The sequence below is a fragment of the Astatotilapia calliptera genome, chromosome 11 (genome assembly GCF_964374335.1).
Source record: "Astatotilapia calliptera chromosome 11, fAstCal68.1, whole genome shotgun sequence".
Lineage (NCBI taxonomy): Eukaryota > Metazoa > Chordata > Actinopteri > Cichliformes > Cichlidae > Astatotilapia > Astatotilapia calliptera.
In genome coordinates, this window is record NC_137432.1 from 28,888,742 (window position 1) to 28,911,576 (window position 22,835).

At 39.0% G+C, this 22,835-nt stretch overlaps 1 protein-coding gene across 3 annotated transcripts in view; it reads right to left on the reverse strand.

Moving 5' to 3' along the window:
• Window positions 1-624: 624 nt before the first annotated feature.
• LOC113031368 (mannosyl-oligosaccharide 1,2-alpha-mannosidase IC) overlaps window positions 625-22,835 on the reverse strand; it is a 202,119-nt gene continuing 179,908 nt past the window's right edge. For 2 of the 3 annotated variants that reach the window (XM_026183375.2, XM_080308059.1), the window contains exons 5-12: window positions 18,979-19,073; window positions 14,444-14,570; window positions 14,197-14,290; window positions 12,575-12,690; window positions 8,922-9,141; window positions 5,683-5,855; window positions 3,317-3,432; window positions 625-2,146 (exon numbers count right to left, since the gene is read on the reverse strand). In XM_026183375.2, coding sequence (XP_026039160.2) covers window positions 2,005-2,146; window positions 3,317-3,432; window positions 5,683-5,855; window positions 8,922-9,141; window positions 12,575-12,690; window positions 14,197-14,290; window positions 14,444-14,570; window positions 18,979-19,073 — 1,083 coding nt within the window. In that variant the 3' untranslated portion in view covers window positions 625-2,004. The remainder of the gene's footprint in view (window positions 2,147-3,316; window positions 3,433-5,682; window positions 5,856-8,921; window positions 9,142-12,574; window positions 12,691-14,196; window positions 14,291-14,443; window positions 14,571-18,978; window positions 19,074-22,835) is intronic. The other variant, XM_026183376.2, reaches the window with a different exon arrangement.

The window sequence follows — 22,835 nt, forward strand, 5'->3', positions numbered from 1 at the left end:
ACATGTTCACGCGTACACATTGTGCCCTTCATTTTTTGCCCCCTACTTTTTTGCATTACTACAGGAAGAGGGTCCTGCACTGTAGCTGCAGGCTGCAACAGAGATTACATTTGCATGCTACACTGTTTAAACCTTTGCATTGGTTCTTATTTAAGGTGTCAGTAAGATTAATGTGACTGGATCGGTGACATTTAAAGCACCATTTTTAAAATACCATTGAATGTCAATCATGTCAATAACGCATGCGTCTTCTATTTAAAGGGAAAGTGAAATCACTTCAAGCCATCATGCCGAAATTAGGATTCAGTTGACAGCAGGTAGAGTTAAATCATTTGGGGAGGACGATATTAAATCTTGCTTTGTTGGCCTGACACGCTGAAAAAGGTGTAATGGCTAAAGCCCATTAGTCATTTTCTGGTTGTGATTGCTGGAACGTTCCATAACCCTGAGACGTCCCCATTTAATTAAATCTGTAATGAACTTCCAGCAAGAAAATCCTGAAACAAATCTAAGCAGCAGATGACTCCAATCTTCTTTTATCTTGTTGTTGCTACCTGCTGTCGAAAATGAGCAAAAACAAAACGTTTTAGACTCAGTAAAGCAATAACGACAAGGCAACCGCGGTCGTTTTAAATGTACAAAGTTGCACAGTTTTTAATCAGTATTTGAAAATATTTAACAATGAAAGTTAAAATCAAACAGTAAGAATAAGTAATAACAATAATTAATATCAGCAATAACTAGACTTAAAATCAGAACTTTTTAGTTTTTTCCCCCCTTTTTTTTTAACTGAAACACCTGAGGGAAGCAAATAAAAAGAGAACCCAGAAAAAAAAAATCACTGAAGTTTAAAAAAGAAAAAGACACAAAATAGTTGAAAGAAAAACGTCAAGACAAGCTCATATGGGGTCACTCAAATCATCCGTTATATACAGCACATTCGCTCCACAACTGTGCGGAACAGCAGTGATGAAAGATGACGTCTCTGCAGCCTAACTGCCTTTAACATCGGTATTGGCAGCCATTTGGATTCACATGTAAAGGCAGAGTGAAGCAGAAGAAACTACAACAGAAACAGGAAAACCCATTTGGAGCTGGAGAGCAAATGTACTCTATTCCTTTATGGTTCTTTTACAGTCACAGAACTGACATTACTGCGTTTGTCACTTTGATCTGAAAGGACAGAGAAAGCACTGTCCTGATGGGGAAAAAACTGAATAAAATAACAGCACACTGTGGAAACACAACCCAACATCATTCTTTAAAAAAATGGTCCCTGGATGCATAAGACACGACCACTTTCCTGATCACCTCTGAACTTTAGAAAATTCATTCGAACTTGTTTCCGTAAGAAACGTGACATCAACATCAGTTTAGAGGTGGACTTCAGAGTCAGATATCATGTTTGTACATTAGTCAATATTCAAACCTCACTGTAAATGTTTAACTTTCCACTAAATCTCACCAAAAACACATTAAAAGAGGGAAAAAAAAGCAATGCAAAGAAACCTTTGGTCAAAGAGTGTGTACTCACAAAGGAAAACAAAACAAAAAGCACTGAGAGGATCTCAGGAAATCATTGATTACTGAAGATTAACGGAACAGCAAAACTAAGGAGCAAAACTTAAGTGGTTTTCTGTGTGTTTCTTTCTTTCCGACAATATGGCCCACGCTTCATCCCCCCTCTCTCCCAGACATTTGGGTCTGCAAGTTAAACCAGTTTCCTCATAGAGGAAAGAAGGAAAGAAAAAAAGGTGCTCGTTTCATGAAAGTCATGTTCGTCTTGATTGTCCACAAAATAAAAGTGCCAGCAGGAAGTAACTCCGGCAAAAGGATTTACAATCACAGCGTAAAACGACAACATCCTTTACTGGAAAGGAATCGAGAGTCCGTAACACGCTCCTGAAAGACTCGGAACCTGCACTGAATTGGGGTTTTGCGATATTTATGTTTGTGTGTGTGCAGATGTCTTTAACTGTCCCAACTGTTCGTCGGTGTTCAGTCTTATTCGGAGACCGTCTTTTCCTGTGTTGCATCATCCTGCAGGCAGCTATTGCGGATGATAGGCAGCGGGTGGGCTTCTGTGTTAAAGACCCAGTCCTCCAAGGAGAGAAGGTCATCGTCAGAGAAGAGAAGGTACAGATACCTGAACACACAGGAAGAATGCTCATTTAATTCAGTCAATACTGGATAAATAGATGTCTGTTTTCCAAGAAACAGCAGCTTGTTGGCAATAACTTATTTTTAAAAAACAAAAATTATATTTTTATTTATCAGGCAAATAAAATGAGTTCACATTTGTATACCTGCATTTGAGTCGGTGCACTGCACTTCCCTGAGAAATTAAAAATTAATCATTGATAACGTTCCAACACTAAAACTTATTTTTTGTTCAGGAAGACAAAGTAAATGTCATGCTTTACTATTTTTTCTACTGCTTTGTAAAAGCCTTACATTGGGTGGTGATCTAATAGATCAGTAAAGCACTGCACTGATAATCTCAGAGCTGATTTTGTTAAATTTGTTTGTCTCTCCGAGTTAGCGTCACATTCCCTTCATGGACATTAGAGTGGAATCAGTCTTCTCATGTTATTCTTTGTAGTTTCCAAAATGATTAACCTGTTTTTATGTGATCCTTTGTTACCCTTATTGCAAGTACAAGAAAGTCAACAGTGCACTACAAAGTGCAGTTAAAAATCTTCCAGTACTAAATTATTACACCATTACCCTGGTTTGAATTGAAACTCTCAGAGGGCCTTTAAGTTTGCAGTATAGCTGTTTCTAACATTAAGATTTGAGCTGAAAAAAAGAAGAAAACAATCGTGCTCGTTGTTAAATAACCCACATTATTTGGTGTAGATGAGAATCTTGATGAGCTACTGCAGGCACTGTAAACATACTAACTGCACCGGTATGTTGCCATTATTATGTTAAAACAGTTTTTGACAATGCACTTTGTCTGACAGAACCTTAATGATTCCTTATGCACCCGAGGAAAACAGGTCTTTATCATCTGCTAGCTGCAGTACAACTTTGGATCCCGAATGGTTTACTTTGCTTAATGACCCAGGAATGAGGGGAGGTAAAATTTATTCATCCTACTGCACACCACCTATTTATCATCCTTTCTTATGCCTGCAAAAAAATAGTGCGTCTCATTCACAGCATTTGTGTGCTTCATGGACGGAACAGGTAATGGGTTATGATGAATTCCCAACATCCTCTATTACTTTTAAACTGACAATAATTTATGCATGTAGATTGTAAAATGCCGGTTCTTTCACCAGTGGGGATATAGAGAGGAAAAGGGGCTTACTTAAGTGTCTCTGAGAGGAAGAAGCTCTGCTGCATGTTATCATGGCTGACACTCGTGGTGTAAACATCGCGGATCCCAGAGAAGCCAGACTCCACTCTGCAGTGCTGCTCCAGGGCCTGGCAGGAGGCGGAGAGGAACATGGCATGTTTATTGTGGAAAAAAGGAAGACCATCTCCAGTTTAGCTCACAATGGGGCATTTCACAAAATCTACTTCAAACAAATCAGAGCATAGAAGTAAAACAATCAGTTATTCTTCTCAAATGTTGGAGCAGGAGTAGAAAATCCTTTACTCAACAACACTGTGTCCATGTGCGCCTACAGAAAGGCTACGATTGAGCATGCCACGGTCTTCAGCCAGCTGCACAATTGAAGCTTAAGCAATGCTAAATCTGACAAGGGCTAATGGAGAGTGGCTGAGCTAGCCAAGCAGATTAGCTCATTATTACCCCTGCTACAAAGGGCTGCCTTATACGTGCTAATTAACAAAGACCCTGACGTGTTAATGCTTGATGTTCATGGAGAGAAACGTCGTGCGCCGCTTTCAACCTTTGTGCCCGATAATTAAAAGGCCCGTCAAACTCGTCAGCCTGATCTCTCCACTTCTGTGCGCACTAAATTAATGCTAAATCTTTCATGGCAGCCCTTTACAGTTTACTACAGTTAATGTCCTGTCTATTGCCACATTAATAATAGTGATCCCTGCACAACCTTCACCTCCTGCTAGTGGGATTGCTTGATCTACAAGGTAATGTATAGTGCCACACAATATCAAGGAAGGCAGTTCGGGGTAATTGAGGGTGTTAAAGGGGCTTGACATAATAGGCGAGTGCAATTTATAAAATGAAAATTCAAGCCAGCAATAAGACAGGATATAGGGGACAAAATTACACTGTGCAGTTTCTGACGCTTAAATAAACCATTAAATTATTTTTGTAGTGCACTGGCCTCATGTGTGCTTTATAGTTCAGTTGTTTGGAACCAAAGAATAAATATGTCTTCATATCGACTTTTAAAGGCTCTCTTGGACTTGCATTTCCTCAGCTTTGAAAAGCTTCAAACATTAATGATGACTAACTAACAGCGCTGGGGATCACAACAGTCATCAACATACACCCATTTTTATTTATTTTTTAACCCCCCTCTTCAGCACTGGAACCACATCTTTTTATCAGAAGTCCTATAATATTGCTCAATATTAGCTATTTGCCAATTTGTCCTTTGGAATTTATAATGGCTGAGAAAGAAAAGAAGCACCCTTCAACATTCTGAGTGTCAATGTTGCATAATTTGTCCACTAGAGGGCACTCTGCATGCGGCACATTTTTGGGATTTTTACTTTGTTTCCTAAGGTTCCACCGACAAAATGCAGATCTAATTTATCCATCATTGTTTATTTTCTATCAGTTTTTAACTTGAAGATGTAAAACTGTCTCAGTTCTTTGAATTATTATTATGATTAAACTCCCTCTAATGACACCATTAGGTTTTGAGAAAATGATTGCTCACAATCCACATAACATTATAGCTACAGGCTAAAGGCAGATAAGTCCTATCCATCACTGTAGGGCAAATTTCACTGACTGACTGGCCATGTTGGACCCACGAGTGTCCGAGCGGGGTTTCCCTTCCTCACAACTGTTCACAGGTCCCAGGGCAAAACAGTGTGCTGTTTATTTGCAGTTTATGCATCGAAAAATGTTCAATAGACACATTTTTTTGGACATATTGTAATTTTGAGAAATATTACAGAAAATGAAATTAATATAAACAAAAACTGGAAATACTGATAGTTTGGTTGTTGATGATTGCTTTCTCTTTATCTTCATGTTTGGGGTCTCAAGAAGCTTTCCAAGGGGAATGTTTTGTAACTGCAACTTTACAGAAGGCATTTGAGTGCTACAATGGGAAGAACGGTATCAGGAAAGGTTTCTGATGTAAAACTCTGCCAAATCAAATATGATGAGCTACCTGCTGTTGTGACCCCTTTGTGACTAAGGGAGCAGCTGAAAGCATTTGTTTTTTGTGTGTTAACAGCTCACTTAGGTGTTTGTGTAACGGTGTTGATACATTTGCCTCAGTTGTAAGGAGGGAACTGCACAGATTTAAACAATGACACACAAACCCACCTACACATCTGTTTTATTCCCTGCATTAGACTTTCTGATTGATTAGGCACATGTGTGTTACCATGGTTGCAAAATTATGCTATATAAATTCATGATTTTTATTGTTGCCTGGCAACTTCTCAGAGGCAGGAAATAGTCTGGCACATAGCCAGCTCCAATATGGAAAACCATCGCTTTTACAGTGTGATCTCGTATTCATACAGATAAGGCAAATATTAACGCTGAATTGATGATCCCACCTCAACAGCCTCCCAGCCCCACTCTCTGTACTTGGGGTCGTGGGTTAGCCTCCACATGTACATGTAGCTCTCAATTACTTCTGGTCGTAAGATGTAGTATCTGTCGCTCAGTCTGGTTGCCGTCGCCTCGGCTCCGCTGTCGAATCTGAACGCTTCAGGTCCCAGTTTAGTAGCTGATGAGACAAATACACAGACAAGACGTGGGATGATTTTCCGCCAGTACAAATGAAAAGTTTTTCAACAGATCTGTGCTTAGTTTTATAGTCTAAAATTGTTCAGAAAAGACGATGAAAACAATGATTCAGTGTTCTTTCTTTGCTGTGCATCACCTTCATACAGAATTCAGTCCTTATTCTCAGTTTAAAAAAGGCTTGAGGTAAAAATTAAATGAGATCCTCACAGCTGGTCAGATGGTCTGTAGGCTTTTCTTTATCTTCACTTTCATTATATCTCAACCACAATTCAAGACTACATAGCAAAGAAATTCTATTTAAGAAACAGCACAAAGGAATCTGTTCTTTCTCGGGTCAGGACAGGAGCATTGGCATAGCAACATCTTAAATTTAGAAACATTGCCTAACGTGCTTACTTTGCTCTATTTTTTTTCTGCTATTCTGGCATATTTTAGAGGCCGTGTTGCCATTTAGAAAACATGAATATGGTTGGAGAAAACAGGTTCTTTGACGTGTTGGAAGTGGCAGCATTCAATTGGTCCCAAAAAACTCCCCCATCTTGTTGTAAGACATTGCTGTGAGAGCAGCAACAGTAGGAGCAGAGCATTCTGGGCCATTATGGCTCATTAAAGTGTGCAACACATAAAAACATCAAAGTAATAAATGGTTTAATGTTCCACACAAACTTCACTAAAGGTCTATCACTGTATAAAGGAAGACGAAGACAACTTCAAACAAGAAATTCTTCAGTGTGTTATGACACCACCTGCTTGGGAAAAGGGAAGCAGAAGAATTAATAACTACATGGATGCTGCTGAATCACTATTTTCATTGGTAAAGCTTTCAAAGTCAACAGTGTGAGGAGAACTCCAGTGGATGCTACTCAATTAAAAAAATAAAGCAAACTGAAAAACAGACTCACTACTTCTCTAATTAAGCATAAAGGAGCAAAATCAAGTCTGAAGTGATTTGAGCTGCACTGTAGCAGCAAAATAAAACCCCAAAAACCCTTAAATGTAGATGTATAAACGATGTTTGTCACCTCCCTAAAGTCTATATGAGGCTGAGCAGATGCGTGAATAGTGCAGGTAGAAATAAATAAATCAATAAAAGCAACCTCTGATGCAAAACGAAACCAGAAGTAACATGAAGTCAAGCTGCTCACACTAAATCACAGCTGCACTGAGTGACAATCTTACTACACTTTCAAAGCATAAAGGTGATTATGACTGCACTTGTGGTACATCCATCTATCTATCCACACACACACTCCGACCTCAATAACCTCTTCATCTCCTACTGCTTCCTTTGAGGTCCTCATTTCCCTGCACCAGCTCGATGCTGTGAAGATGGCAGAGATCCAAAAGTAGGAGCAGGAGGAGTCTTTATGGTATCGGTATTTAAGACACAGCTTAACGGCAGCCACTTTATGTGCATGCAAGAGCAAATCTCACTTCTCTCTCTTTCCTGTAGACAGCTAATCCGAGAGCTTCTAAGCACCATTCAGTTCCTGTAATGAGTGAAGAAAAACCTGGTGGCTGACTATAGAAGAGAAAGCCAGAGAAGCCTTGCGGGCCTGCAGATCAAAATGCGTTCAAAGCGTATCGAGGAACCTGTTATGTGATGAGTCACATTAGCTTACTGGCGAACGAGCACTTGAAGATGAATCCTTACAGCCCACCCAACAGAGGAAGGATAAAAAAAAGAAGCTTGAAATTAGAAGGGGAGATTATTGTCAGGACCAAGACGTATACCGAGGCATAAATCAAACAAGGGTCTTCCCAATGCATGTGGGCAGGCTTGCTTATATGATTTTTTTTTTTTTATTGCATTTTTCCCCTGGGTGCATCTTTAGAGTGCAGCCATATACATTCTCATTCATAGGCTGGAGCCAAAGCAAATTTACCATTGGAGGTTTTATCACAGTGTTTACTCTTCTAAACTTGATCCCTATTCCCTCTCTTATTCTCTCCGTTTTTCTTTCTTCCAGATACATTTCAACATGCTGTTATTATCAGAATCAAACAAACTCCGAGGCTCCCTGGCTGCTGCCCTACAGCTGTGAGACATTACAGAATAACTGAAGTTTAATTCTTTGCTGCTCCTTATTAGACCTGCCGTCGCTCCGCTGAGGTGAAGCCACCAAGAATGCTTCTCCTTTTTTGTCAGGTTAAACGCCCAAGGCTCTTTTAATTTACAATATTTCTCCCCTAGACTCAGTTTCGTTACTCTGAATGCTACCATAAACTCTCCTAACAAGACAGCTATAGTGCGCTACAGCAGTGAATTCCTCTGGCTTGGCTGTAAGGAGAATGAACACCAAATTGAGAAATAGATTTGGGATAAAACAGTCATTCACCTCAGAAGGAGATTCTCTTCGGCAACCTGACAGGTCAAGACGGGTGGGAGGGCTACAGGGTCTGCTCAATTATTTCTCCTTTTTGCATAAGTGTTAGGATTTAGGTTCATTGTTTCATTTAATTTAATAGGAAAATTCTCGGTATCCCTCTTTGACAGCCAATCAGTGGCCTCACTAGGAAATGGTCACTAACAGAATTATTAAAGAAGAAAGCTCTAGAAGCTGAGTTCTCACTGAGATTTAAAACCTATATGATTTTACCTGACTGTGACTTGGTCACTGCTGCTAAAAGTTTGCAATTTTCCATTTGTGCAAAAGCATCTCCAAAGCAAGCAGACTACTTTGCCTTTGTGGAAATTATAAAAGTATACCCTCTGTCTTTAGATATGTTCAAGATCTGCATAGGCAGTAAATGGTAAAATGGTAAATGGCCTGTATTTGTATAGCGCTTTTCTAGTCCCTAAGGACCCCAAAGCGCTTTACACAACCAGTCATCCCACCCATTCACACACACATTCACACACTGGTGATGGCAAGCTACAATGTAGCCACAGCCACCCTGGGGCGCACTGACAGAGGCGAGGCTGCCAGACACTGGAGCCACCGACCACAGTTGTGCCTTTCAAACCCAACATAAACCCTGCAAGTGCTACTGTATTTGACACTATTCCAAAAAAACCCAGCTCTACAGCAGCCCTGACATTTACCTGAGCGAGTATAGCTCTCATGACATGTATGTGTGATCTCTGCGGCAAGGTCCAGGTAGTGCTGCCTCTTCTCCGCTGCGCCATCATCTGCCCCAATTCCGATCATGCCCCCGGAGAAGCAGGCCAGGTGACCCATCTTGTGGTCCAGGATTCCTCCTCTCCACTCAGCCATGTAGGTGAGACCACCAGGCGACTTCTGTACCAGGTTGGCTTCGATTGCCTGCAATGACATACGCAGTTGGGAATATTTGAACCTGATGTGCCCACTGCCATCATTCGCATACTGTTTGTTGCTGTGATCAACATCGGGAAACAGATTTCTTTCACCAGAGATTTTACTTCTATGTATAAGAGTTCACAATTAATAGTGATACGATATGGACAAAAGTACCGGGCTACATACATATTACACACACAGGAGCTGCTCAGCTTTACAAACTTATGCCGCAAAGCTTCCTGCACACAGTTTTTGTGCTGATGTTAATGTCAGAGGAGCTTTAGAGTCAGTTATTGAGTCAACAGAGCATTGGCGACATTTAAGCCCTTGTGCTCCTCTCTGCACCAAGGCTTAAAATTGATTGAATTCAAGCATGGTACTATGATAGGAAGACACCTCTGCAACAAGTGAGCTCTTTAGAACGACTCATTCTTTTACAAGTGTTGTAAAGGCAAGCTGCATGGCCAAGTGCTTGATTTTATACACCTCTGGCAAAAGATTAAAAGGTGTGACCCAATACTTTGTCCATATAGTGTACTTAAAAAGCCAATTACTTTTAGTCTGATTTAAACTGTACAAGCAGACCCCTCACAGTTCCAGAGAGGTACTGAGGAGAAAGGTCTTCTCTCACATCTCTAGTTTTATTTCTCCATGACCCAGAAATATTCTTTGCTTTTTTTGAGGATTTTCATAAATGAATCTCTAGGAGAGACGAGCCTTACCGGAGGAGCTCTGGACACAAAGACACTTCGATGCCTTTACCGCACTTAAACTTCACTTGGGTAAGTATATTTGGTGACTATTTTAACCGTTTATTTTAGTTTTCTATGATTGATGCAGCAGCAGCGTTTCCCTCAAAATCTAAATTTTTGTGACACAAGTTTGACAGACACAGACAGGAATACAGAAATCAAGTTGAAGCAGGACAAATGATAAGTGTTCATTTGTATTCATGAGTTGTATTAGATATTTAAACGATGGTCAGCTGTGCAACCAACTTTTCTACCCCTAACTGTTTGTGTGCGTTAAATAAATAAAAGCCGCTGACATACCTTCATTCTTGTCACTGTGTGTGTCACATTATGAATTCGACTGAGAGTAAATGCCTAATTTTTCATGAACTTTATGCTCCTCTGACAGAGGTCATAAAAAGCAGCAGTAAGCAGCTGTGCCACCTGTCATCTTTAATAGACATTGTTTTAAAATTACTGCTCCGAAGCAAGGGCATCTCATTTTTACTCCTATCTCCTTGTGTCTTCTCCTTGCCTCCTCTGCTCAGACCTTAGGTCGGAAGGACTGAGACATGAAGAGACAAAGAACAGCATAGAGGACTTACAGACATCTTAGAAGAGGAGGCTGAAAAGTCTTAAAGGTCTGAGGAAGACATTTTTTATCGTCCAATATTGGCTACGAAGACAGTACAGAGACTGCTGTGCAAGAATGCAGGTGGGGACTTTCATACTACAGATGACTAGCTCAGATAATTAGATGTTTATGTAGCAATGTCTATTCTAATATTTAGAAATTAGAGCAATCAGACAGACTTGTGTGTTTATGTTGACTTATTATGTTATTATCACAGTGGATTGAGAGCTAAAAAAAATGCATGTAAAGAGATTCTCTGCAAACTCTATGCACTCAGTATTATTTGAGGCATAACATTTGTTATTCACCAGTTTCTCACCGTCTGTCTCTGCGTTTGTTCCAACAAACCTAGAACTGGATGCTACGATAAAACCTGACAGATGAAAACGCACAAAGTACTATTAAAAGATTATATCTTTTACTTTGACATCAAATCTGCAGCAGCAGAATTTTTTGCAAGTCCAAAGTCATGTTTACTTATCTGTAGATGATTTAATGCAGCCAAAGTTATAGGAGAAGATAGTGCAAAAGGATTGATAGCTAGCAAATACATTCAAATATGATGCTTTGCACTCCATGCATGCATATCATTCAACTGGCTGTTCACTGAAACCTGAAAAGTGTTTATACATAACACCTGGTAAGATAGCTGCTTGGTTCCCTAAAAGAGCTCTTCATGACTGTTTAAAGTAGAATTGCTCAAGATGTGGTGTGATACATGCAGTTTAGATTAAAGTGATTATTATTCACCAGTGCTGTATGTGGGTGGTACTGGAATGTGGACTAAATATGCATACTTTTAATTTGGCACGACAAACGTAGTTGGTGTCCACCAGAAGTAATAACATAACAGTGCTAACAAGACAGGAGCCACAGCCGACCATGCAAAGACCGTGACCTGCAAAGACCCACTCTGCTGCCGTCTCGTTAACACGGTCCGCAGTAAGAGATAAAACGACTGATTATTTTTTATCAGACACTGATAATTCATGATAATTGCGTTACAATAGAATATATAGACAATCTTTCCTCCTATAAGGGATTAGTCCAGTGTGGCTACTGCAGTGCTGCACAGTAAATGTATTGCTTTTGTTGCAAATTAATTAACTGAAGGAATCAAGAATCTTTTTTGTACATTTCTGCTTCTTTGCAGGTGTTTCTTGTCAGTACTTTGTTTCATAAAACAGCTGTTTCCACTTGCAATTCTTGTTTACAGCAAGGGAATCACTTCATGCTAAATAGGGGGTGTTATAAATAGTTTATAAATACCATGTTCTCTGAAAAAAAAAAACATTTTTCTTGAGGGTTGCGGCTGATGATTTTCCTACTAATTAGCTGTTGTTAGCAGTAATCATGGCATAGCATAATTAGAAAATGTTCTCTCATTCAGCACCGTTTTAATTAGAACTCTACTTTTATTTGGATGCCAAAGATAATGAGTTGTGCCATGCCTTCACCTCAGATCTCTGTATAAACATGTAGCATATAACTTAATCTAAAAGCGCGGGGGTCCTTTGCCATTTAAATACCAAGTCACAGGGGAGAAAGAAAGTCTGTAATTAGTAATTCTGCCTCTGGCTTGACCCTCTGATGAAAACCGAGGAAGTCTCAGTGGCAATCTTAAATTATTTTCTATGATATTGTAATTGTAGCCACAGGCAGTGTGGTTTACTCTGACATTATCTCCATTAAAGAGGAAATAATAGTGATTTTATACATGATCATAGCACGCACATTCAAGTATACGGATATTTTTCTGCTGATAGTGGAAGAGCAGCTTTTACTATTGCACCACATGAAAACATGCTCCATTCGGCTGATTACAGCTGAGTCCATTCTGTGTCAGATAAAGATAATTTACAGTGTTGTATCCTTTGCTCAGCCTTCAACTAGTCCGTAAAAACAACATACTTGCTTGTCCTGCTGTTGATTGTTACGGGTGTAAAGCAGTTTGTGGGCTTTGCTTTATTAAAAGTGTATGCTAATTACTGTAATTATCATTTAATCTAACTGAGCTATGCTTCAGCAAGTTGATTCCTTTGTTTACACCGAAAAATAAAGATTTCCATACCTCCAGTGCAGTGTAATACATCTTCTTCGCATCGTCGTCCGTCTTGTCTGACATCAGATATGATTTGATCAGATACTCATAAAAGCTATCCCCAAGGCCACCAATGGAAACATGATCTACAGGAGAAAATAACAGGTAAACTGAGTTATTCAGCAAAGTCTCTCACACGCACAAACCCATATGCATGGATACAGATTTTTTTATTCATGATTTTCTGCAGGTGCTGGAAAATTTTTAAACAAATTCAGAATTTCTTGAAAAGATGGCAAAAGTATTTTATATGTTTCAGGAGACCAGTCACAACCACACTTTAAACAGGAGACTTAGTGGTCAATAATCTCTAATCTTTAAGCTTTTACACCATAGCTTACAAAGTAGACACCTTATTGTTTGAGATAAGTTGTGAAATTAGTGATTGAGATCATAAAACCACCAAAAACCTTTGATCATAGATCAAGTGAGCATTAGGTCTGTTTGCACTAGAATCAATCAGCACAACTGCCCCCTAAATGAATGCAGTCACTTCTGCATTGGCTTCTTTGTTCATTTTAGATATAAACACTTTGCTGCTAATCACAATAAGTACAAAGCTCATGGCGATTCCAGTACAACTAAAATGATTTGATTATGTAACCATGAAAAGTTATTCAAATGTATTTCTGCTATAAGTTTTGATGAAGACTTTACAATTACCGTGAACTAAAACGTGATAGTTGCAGTTGAGAAATCGTTAGTACTCTTGTGTTTTCTGGTTATGTAACGCACTTCAAGCTTGTCAGTGGAAACTGAAACAAACGCCTGTTGATTTTCCACTTGTCTGCTATAATTTGAATTCAAAAGATGAATATGATCTCACATAAAAGGCAACTCTTCATTAATCCACTCATACTCATTGCATGCACATACACCTTTGCTAACTCCTCTGCAAGGTTATCACAGTGCTGCTGTGTTTGTCCTTGACACTGACAAATGAGAGAAAGCTATGAAGCCAAATGCACCCCCCCTTTTCTGTTGATATTCATACACAGTTTTCCTCACCTCGTTTACATCCTCGCCCACAACAGTTTGCTTCTGTAATGATTCAGATTGCCACCTTTTCAATTCAGGCACCGTTTGATCACCTGATTTCCCCCAAGCTTCTTTCAGGTAAATCGGAAAGATCCAATTTCCTTAAGTAATTGAATTCATTCTCATTTTAATAACCCAGAGCAACTGGAGTCATATAGCCCTTGCTACTGTAGGAGCCCGGTTTTACAAATGAAAGGAAGAGGGTGGATAGGTGGAGGACACAGGCGAGCTGCTGAAAGAGCTTTGACATGTGAGGTGATTCAAGGTCTGTCAGTAATGTGAAAGCTAAAGAAAAGAAAGAGAAATGGAAAAGGAAAGAAATGTGAAACCACATTCAGCAACCTCACACTCCTGTAGTCCTGACCCACAGTGGGTACACATAATTACTGTAATACAGTGAATATCAGGAAACAAAAATCACCTTCCCAAGTGGACCTGTGACCCCAATTTCAATTTAAACGTTTTTTTCTGACTTTACCCTTCATCACAAAACTTGTATGCATCCTAAAATATCTGCGCTGATATTTAAGTATTATGCACAGTACAGTACTTACGCTGGACCCAGTTGCCACTGACTGGACTGAGAAAGTTTGGGTACAAGCCATGGGGTTTCTCAATCTTGTTCAAGAGTTTCCTGATGTTCATCACCTGCAAATCACATGCCATTAGGCAAGGGGAATTTGTATTATGCCATCACCTCAAGGCTGAAAGGCATTTTGCACAGAAATTGTGGTAATAGGAAATCAGAACATTCTGTTCAGCGCTGTAAATTGCAAAGGAAGGGTTATTCATATACTGAACCTTCTCCGTGTATACTGGATTGCTGGACAGCTCAGTCAGATGCACAAATTCGAGGTGAAGAGTCCCAAACTCAGCCAGGATACTGCTCCCGGCTGAGGCCCAACCCCAGCTCCAGCTGGTGCCACTACAACAGGGATGACATTCAAACACGTCCACTAAGTATCGCAAAATAGACAGTTCAGCAAGAAAGATTCATAGTAAATATCACTTATTTTTCCATGTAAATAATAATAAAACGTAACAAAATTTGGTTTATCTGTCTGTGCCCATGTTTGTGAGTGGTTAGATATGCAATGCCCACTGGGAAGTGTTAAGGAAGACAAGAAGAAGCCGGTTCAGTTACCCCGTCTGATGTTTGTCACCTGTCAGTTTTACTGTTTTTGATTCAGTTGATACTTAGCTGATCCTGACATTTTTTTTATAATTCTGAGAGGCTTACCTGCTGCTATTGCGCTAGAGTTTGAATATTTTATGTAAAGCTGTGGCTAAGTCATTATGCTAATTTGACACTGCACACATAGCCTGTGTTTCTCTTTAGTTATATATAGTATGTGCTTGTTTTTAAATTAGTAAAGCCTTATTAATTTAAGCCACATCACCTTATCTTTTTGTAGCATCAGGTATATGTAGTTGAGCCTGTAAAACACAAATATTTACCATGCTCAGATCTTTGTTTTAGGATCGGGTCTTTGTGAAACTGACACTGCTAACTGCAAATGCAGATTAATTACATTCACTGGTGGCATGCTGTGAACGTAATGGGTTTAATCGCTGTCCTAATCTTTTTGGTTTTATTCATACAGTCTAAAACATGCTCAACAGATAAGCATATTCATTTGGATGTAAGAGGAGCTAATAAAGCGTTTAACTTTCTATATGCTCGCTCTTTACAGGATTGCTCTGGTTTTCAAGTGAAAGCACAACATTATTTTGTTTGTGATTGCTTACCAGGATAACCTTCTGATACCCATCAATATCCTCTCAGTGAAACAAAGTCTGATATAATTGGAATTTTTCCAACTGCAACTCCGTATTTGAAGCTAACAATCTACTCATTGTGCTGCCTTTGTGTACAACTTTTTTACATGACATCAATTTCCTTGTTTTGTTTCCACAAAATTAAAGCACGAGAACTACTTTGGGACAACAATGTATAGTTTAAAAGGCATTTTTAGCTTTCTAGCTTTCCTTTCTGGTATACTGCCACTGCAGCAGCATTAAACCAAACTCCAGGGAAGAGCCTCAACACTTGCAAATCTCATTTTTTCCAAGGCCACTTGCAGACGAGATTCTTCAGATGTTATAGTATACGTCATATTCTCATCACAGTGCAGCTGAACAGAGCTGAACAAAGTACTCTGAGTGCTGGTCGGACCTCTCTGTACTCAGTCTCTGCTTAATGCACGAGGCTTTGCCTTTTATTTCAGATAGAAATCAGTGACCATCTCCTGCAATCTGTACAATGCATTCCATCCAAAGTGCACTGATCTAATTGAATTTTATATGTGGTTATTAAACTACTAATATCATAATGACAACATTGAAATTATAAATTCATATTTTTCTTCATTTTTATGCATAAATGCCAAATGTTTACCAGTTCCTGTGATGTAAAGATGTTACGTCTTTGTCTGTTTATGTGAATACAAACAGCCTGTATCACATAGTGCTGCACATAACCATGACAGGCATTTTTCTGTGTATTTTGACATTTTGTCGACCAGTCAATAAATTAATAAACAATACAAATGTTAATTTCACTGACAATAAAAATCGGGTTATGTAATTCCAATTTAGTCAAATGAGTTTAAAAAACTCTCTCTTTGCCCATTAAATCTTGTATTATTAACCTAAGGTCATCACATTTCTGTGCTTTTTGTAAACGGCTTATGACACTGACCTAAGAAATAAAAACTGCAGCACATAACGTTCAGAGAACTATTCCCAGTAGTTACACACTCCAAGTGGGTGCATTTTTAAAAATCTTTTTCCGATGGTGGTGGTAGTTTTAAAATACATAAAATTAACTTGGCAGCTGATGTGGGCTGGCCCTCTGTCTGGTAAAAATAAACTAATCAAAAGTCTATAAAAAATAGCCCTCTCCATCATCTAACATTAATTTATGTTCGACTGCTGTGATTGATGTTTGTTTAAAGTTTCATTATACTCAATGTCAAACTCAATGCCTTAATATAAACCTGGAAAAGTGTTTTAGAAACTGCACACCAAGGTCAGCAGTGCTGGCCCATTAGTTAGTGCGGGTAAGATCACTCAACAAATCAAAGCTTAGTGTGGTGAACTGATGCTTGTCAATGATTAGTTAGTCCATAATACATTAAAAGAATGACTTTACATATCCTCTAAGAGTTGCTGGAGGATATGTGATATCGGATAATGAATTGAGTTGAAATGTTGAGAAGGTGAGAAGAAAGGGGAGAGAAATGGTGGGAAGTGGCTGGCGAGTGAGAGCAGAGAGGAATCAAAGAGTCTGGCACTCTGATAAATGCACCTATTAAAGGTTTAGGGGCTGCATCGTTAATACTTCTGGCTAGAGTCATATCTGATTCCCGCTTCAAGTGGAATCAATTGAAACTCGGTACAGGGCAGCAGGTGTTGCATTCGTTTTTAGAGGGAGGGGCATAGGGTGGTAGTCTCTGGAGTCTCTGGTAAGCAACATCACTGGCACGCATCTGTTAACCCTTTCACCTTCTTTAACAAACACAATCTATTCCATATCAGTCAGAAATATAATCGAGTGTAAGAGAAAAAAAAACAGATTAAGAAATGGAAATCAATACCACGTGTTGGGAATAATGTGCTTGGGAAAAGTAGGATCTTTTACATTTTAACTGCAATCATTTTAGCATTGTTTACGCTGTCATTTTAACAGGAAACATAAATTAAACACTACATCTAATGTTGTTAAGGGGTTTAAGTGCCGTTAAGAACATCTTTAGCACGTTGAAGGGGTTTTTGGCTACAGAACAGGAAATGTGACATTGTTAATTTGTAAAAGGGGAATCCGTGAGTTATTGCATAATCTAAATTATAAGGTTGAGAGCAAAAAAAACCAAACACAAAATCAAGAATTTTATTAGCTAATATGTTATTTTCTCACATATTTTCTTCCTCTAAATATTCGACAAAGCTGAAAGAAGGCTCCCTGGAGCGTATTACTATAATGATAGTGATCATGACCATGTTCAAACTTTCTGTCAACTGAAACTGAAATAATCTGAGCGATTAAGAGTAAAAACTTGTGGTGTTTTTTTGTAGAAAGTCTACATATGCACTTCCTGTCAATCAGTTTTACCACACTGTTTTATATAATGTACACACACTAACACAGTAGTACACGCACTATATACCATTAAACATACGAAGAATCTATCACAAGGAAAAAAATCAATTAATGGAAACTCCCCTGAACTGACTTCCCCAGGGTGCACACGTTCTCTCACACGCTGCATATGTTTACTTCCAAAGTGACGTGGGTTTGTTTTTGTGTGATACACTATGGGTAGTATGGTTCCTCCTGCCCATCTGTAGGACTGGCACTGTTTGTAATGTAGAAGGAATTAACTGTAGACTGAGGTAATTAAATCTTCCAGCAGCTGTCCAGCTTGGCTGGTGGGTTAATTGGTAGCAGGTGGAAGACAGGGGTGCCAGGAAGTATCTTATAAGAAAATACGATTAGTTAATGAGAAGAAGAGTCTGAAAGTTAAAACTTGGTCACGTAATTTTGATCCATATTCACATCATGATGTACATTTTACACTTTGTTGTTCATACATCATACGAGTGATGACAAGACAATAGTCACGTTGCATGAATGTAGGCCAGCAATGATAATTTGCCTGTCACAGCCGACCGACACAGTGCTGTTATCATTCATCAGTTTGTCAGATTTCTTTATTGTAAGCTTTTCAGTTCCGATTTCTGTCTCACTATAAAACTGTAAGCCACTTTTTTCCCCTCTTTATTTCCACTCCCGCCTAAAAAGGGTCAAACCCACATCCAAACAAGCGGAGAAGCAAAACTCCACGCTGGAAATTGCTCTGAAAATGAGAATAGCTCAAAGTTGTGCTGCATGACTGTGGCATTAAGAAGATCATGTCAACACAGATTCTAGATTAGAAAGGCAATAGTTTAGAACAGATTGAAAAATTAACACTGTTCATTTAAAAACGTGCAAATATTATTCAGACGATCTTCTGAAGTGGTTATGAACACAGATTAATTCTTATCTAAATGTCATCTGCATTATGAAGCTTAGCCTGCAGCTGATCCACTGTCAGTAAACAGAGCCTGTGTGACTGGGATGTTTTTCGCTTTCCTTAATTGATGTTATCGCCACATTCAAACAACATCTATCTTACTTAATGACAACTTGCATGTTGAACTTTGTTTTTTTTTTTCTTCACAAAAGCCAAAGTTTTGCTCACTCCTGAATGTCAGAAAAATGTGATAGCTTTCAATCGTCTTTTATCAGAGAAGAAGGACAGCTGGACGCGATGACTTGTGCTGAGACTCACCTCCCGAGATTGATGACTCCTCGGGGTATTCCTGTTGGTGTGTTGAAGGCAGGCAGTAGCTTCTCTCCCAGCTCCACTGCTTTATTTTTGAACAACTGAAGAGAAAACACAAAATACAACTTGGTGAATATTAACTGACAAAAATACAGTATGCATACAGTCATGCAAGTACATCTATGTACATCCTTACTGCTTCCACAGGGATTAAAATGGTAAGTAGCAGTCAGGCGCTGCTAATCAAATGCACTTGATTAACTGATCATCAGCAAGTGTGAACACCTCTATAAAAGCAGAGGCTTTGACTGAGCATGTACGTGTGTGTTATCATGACACCACAATCTTCCCAAGAGTGCTCAAACTGTGCAATACTAAGAGAAACTACCCATCCCCCATCAGAGAACAACATCTCAGACTCGAACATTTAACATGCTGACTGAGCTCTGTAAAGTTCATGACATAGCAGCACAGCTTAGATTTGCAAAGTTGCATCTAAACAAACCATAAAACTTGTGGAACACTGTTTACAGGTTTGGACAGCGCCATGTTTTGCAAAAACCAAACAGCATACCAACGCAAACACCTCATCCTGTCAAGCACGGTGACGGAGGTGATTTGGGTTTGTTTCACAGCCACAGTGGCCTTGTTTCTTGGAGTCAGCCATGATCAAGTTGACCATCAACACCTCTGTATACCAAAGAATTGAATATGACACCATCTGTCTGACCATTAAAGCTTGGATGAAACTGGGATATGCAGCAACACAGCGACCCCAAGCACTTAAATGGGTGAAAAGAAAAGAATCAAGGTGCTGCATTGGCCCAAAGTCTAGACCTCAGCTAGCTATGCATAAATGAATCCCACAAACCTCAAAAACCTTTATCATGAAACAACACTGTATAGAAGAGTGGGTCAAATTTCCCCCAATAAATGTGACAAACTGATAAAGTAATAGATTAAATTACTACTTCAGGTTATTTCTGCTAAAGGTAACTCTATAATCTCAGACTGGATGTACTTTCACAGGAGTACTAAGAGTTATTTTTTAGATGACTGTAAAACATCCAGCGTGTGTGAATTAGCTTCTGTTTATTTCTTACTCATAAATAGTTAAACACGTTGCCTCTGACCACCCTCCCCCCTCAAAAGACAAACAAATAAAACAAAACCAATAATGTAAAAGCATTAACACAACTACTGTAATATTAAAATAACTCTTAGTTATGTGCTCTACGAAAGTCTATTTAAAACTGTACTCCCTTCACATCTGCACTAGCAACAGTCTCACGTCGAGGCAGTATCATCTTATGAGCTGGACTATCTTTCATCAAATCTCCATTCATTCTCCACCATTAACCAGAGGGAATAGTGTTTGGGGGGAAAAAAGGAAAAGAAGATAAAAGAGTAAGACATTGAAATCTCGACAAAGAGAGAGATGTCTTAGAAGACAAAAAGGTAGCTGAGCAGAGGTGAGATTCATAAAAGAGAGTGAAAACCTCAGAGGCTGGAGACAAGAGAAAGTGACTGAGGAGACACTGACGTGTTGTATGGAGAGAAAACGGTGTAGCTGAGGACAAAGCGCAGTCAGAAAGAGCTCGTGCAAGAGAGCAGTGACTCAGCAGAAAAATCGAAGATGAGAAGAGAAATTGCAGCCAGATAGCTACAGCCCACTTGTCTTTAGCATGATTATTATTGTAGAAGAGAACTTTGCAGAGTCTAGTTTGAAGTGTGCAGTTGTTTTGAAGAGAATTTCAGAGTTCTATTAAATATTTACAACTGGCCCGTATATTCTTCACTCCATAACTATATAGATAACTATATAGGGAAGAAAAGAAGTTTAAAGCAGCCTCAGAGCCATTTGTTTGGTAATGGTTGTTTGTTACTGACTGAATCTGGTTCAGAAAACAATCACTGGGTTATTTTAATACTTGAGGACATTAAAAATATTAATGAGTCTCATATTGTTTTTACCTTTAGAAGGAATAACATAATTAAAAAAGCTCCCATAAAACTAAAATTAAACATGAAAGTAAGAATAAGATTTTACTACAATGTAAAAAAAGAACTTAAAATTAACATAAAAAAATTTAGTTATTGAGCCTTTAACTGTGATTTACAATAAAACACTAATGAATGAATCTGGATTTCCGCAGCGCATGTCATTTCACAACTTAATTACTCAGCAAATGAATAAATAATGAAAGCTACTAATTAGTTGCGACCCCATCAAAAAAAAATTCAAAACTAAAACATTGATGTTAAAAAAGAAAAGGCGAGCCTGTTTCACAATGTCACCTTGTCCTTGGGACCAAATGGCGTCTCCATAGCAGACAGCATCAGTAAGAAAAGAAAAGTGCCATATAAAACCATAATTATATCTATACCTTAAATGTAAACTTTGCACAGTGGGTTATACACGTAATGTACTCATTTAAACTACACTGTACATATCCTAGTAGTATGTACATCACAAGAATAGCCAGAAACACAAGAAACTGCATCACAGAATACGAATGGTATTATTTTTTACACCCTTGAATACAAGGACTAACACAAAAACAACTTCACTTATGATGTCAGAAACTTTATACTGATAAGGACAGCAGTAAGAACAGGAATACATCCTACATACATGTAAAAAGAAAGTTTAAGATTAGCAATACTCATCAATAGAACCTGAACGATAAGCTGGTTGATATAACCTGTTTGCCAATATCTCCATATCAGCATTTAGAATGTCTGATAAGTGGAGATAAAAGTAAAGAAATAAATGGTAAATGGCCTGTATTTGTATAGCGCTTTTACTAGTCCCTAAGGACCCCAAAGCACTTTACACATCCAGTCATCCAGTCATCCACCCATTCACACACACATTCACACACTGGTGATGGCAAGCTACATTGTAGCCACAGCCACCCTGGGGCGCACTAACAGAGGCGAGGCTACCGGACACTGGCGCCACCGGGCCCTCTGACCACCACCAGTAGGCAACGGGTGAAGTGTCTTGCCCAAGGACACAACGACCGAGACTGTCCAAGCCGGGGCTCAAACCGGCAACCTTCTGATTACAAGGCGAACTCCCAACTCTTGAGCCACAATCGCCCCATATAAAGAAGACATGCAAGAAACACCCTTCAACCATATTCTGAGTGTTGATGTTGCATAGTTTGTCTACTAGAGGGTACTTTGCAACAACATGTATTTTGGACGCCACAAACAGCTACAAGCCTAACTGAGGACAGTCGGCCAGGGAATAACTGAGTAAATAAATAACTACACATTACACACATTAGGGAAATCTGTTTATTTCTTATGTAAGTGAAATGGAAAAAAATCTCACCCTATATATTTAAATATCAGACTTTAACAAGATCTATGAGATCTCTCTTAGATCAGACACCGAATATGAGTCATAAAATTCCTATATCAGTAAGGCTGATATTTATAAAAAGAAATTTAATTATTATTGGTTTCAGACACTGTATTAGTTTAAGAATGTGTGTCTATTGAAAGATTTTATGGGACCGTGGTGGCAACAGTCACTTGTTAATTCTAGCTAGAACAGCCTCCCCCTTGACGTGTGTCAGTGCACATCTGTGTGTGTCACACTCGCTCGAGTCCCCTGGTTCTCCATTTTATCAGAGAGCGCGGTAATGACCCTCCGCCTGGTCTCATCTCTCTTCATCGCCCCTTTCTACCGCCAGTGCTGCGCGAGCAAACTAGAAGCCCAAAGGCACAAACACACACACACACACACCCAAAACCAACACAAATGCAACTCTGTCCTCGTTTACGTTTTGCATTTGCGTCTATTAAGGATTCACAACAGAAAGATACTTTAGATCATGCAATCAATCACA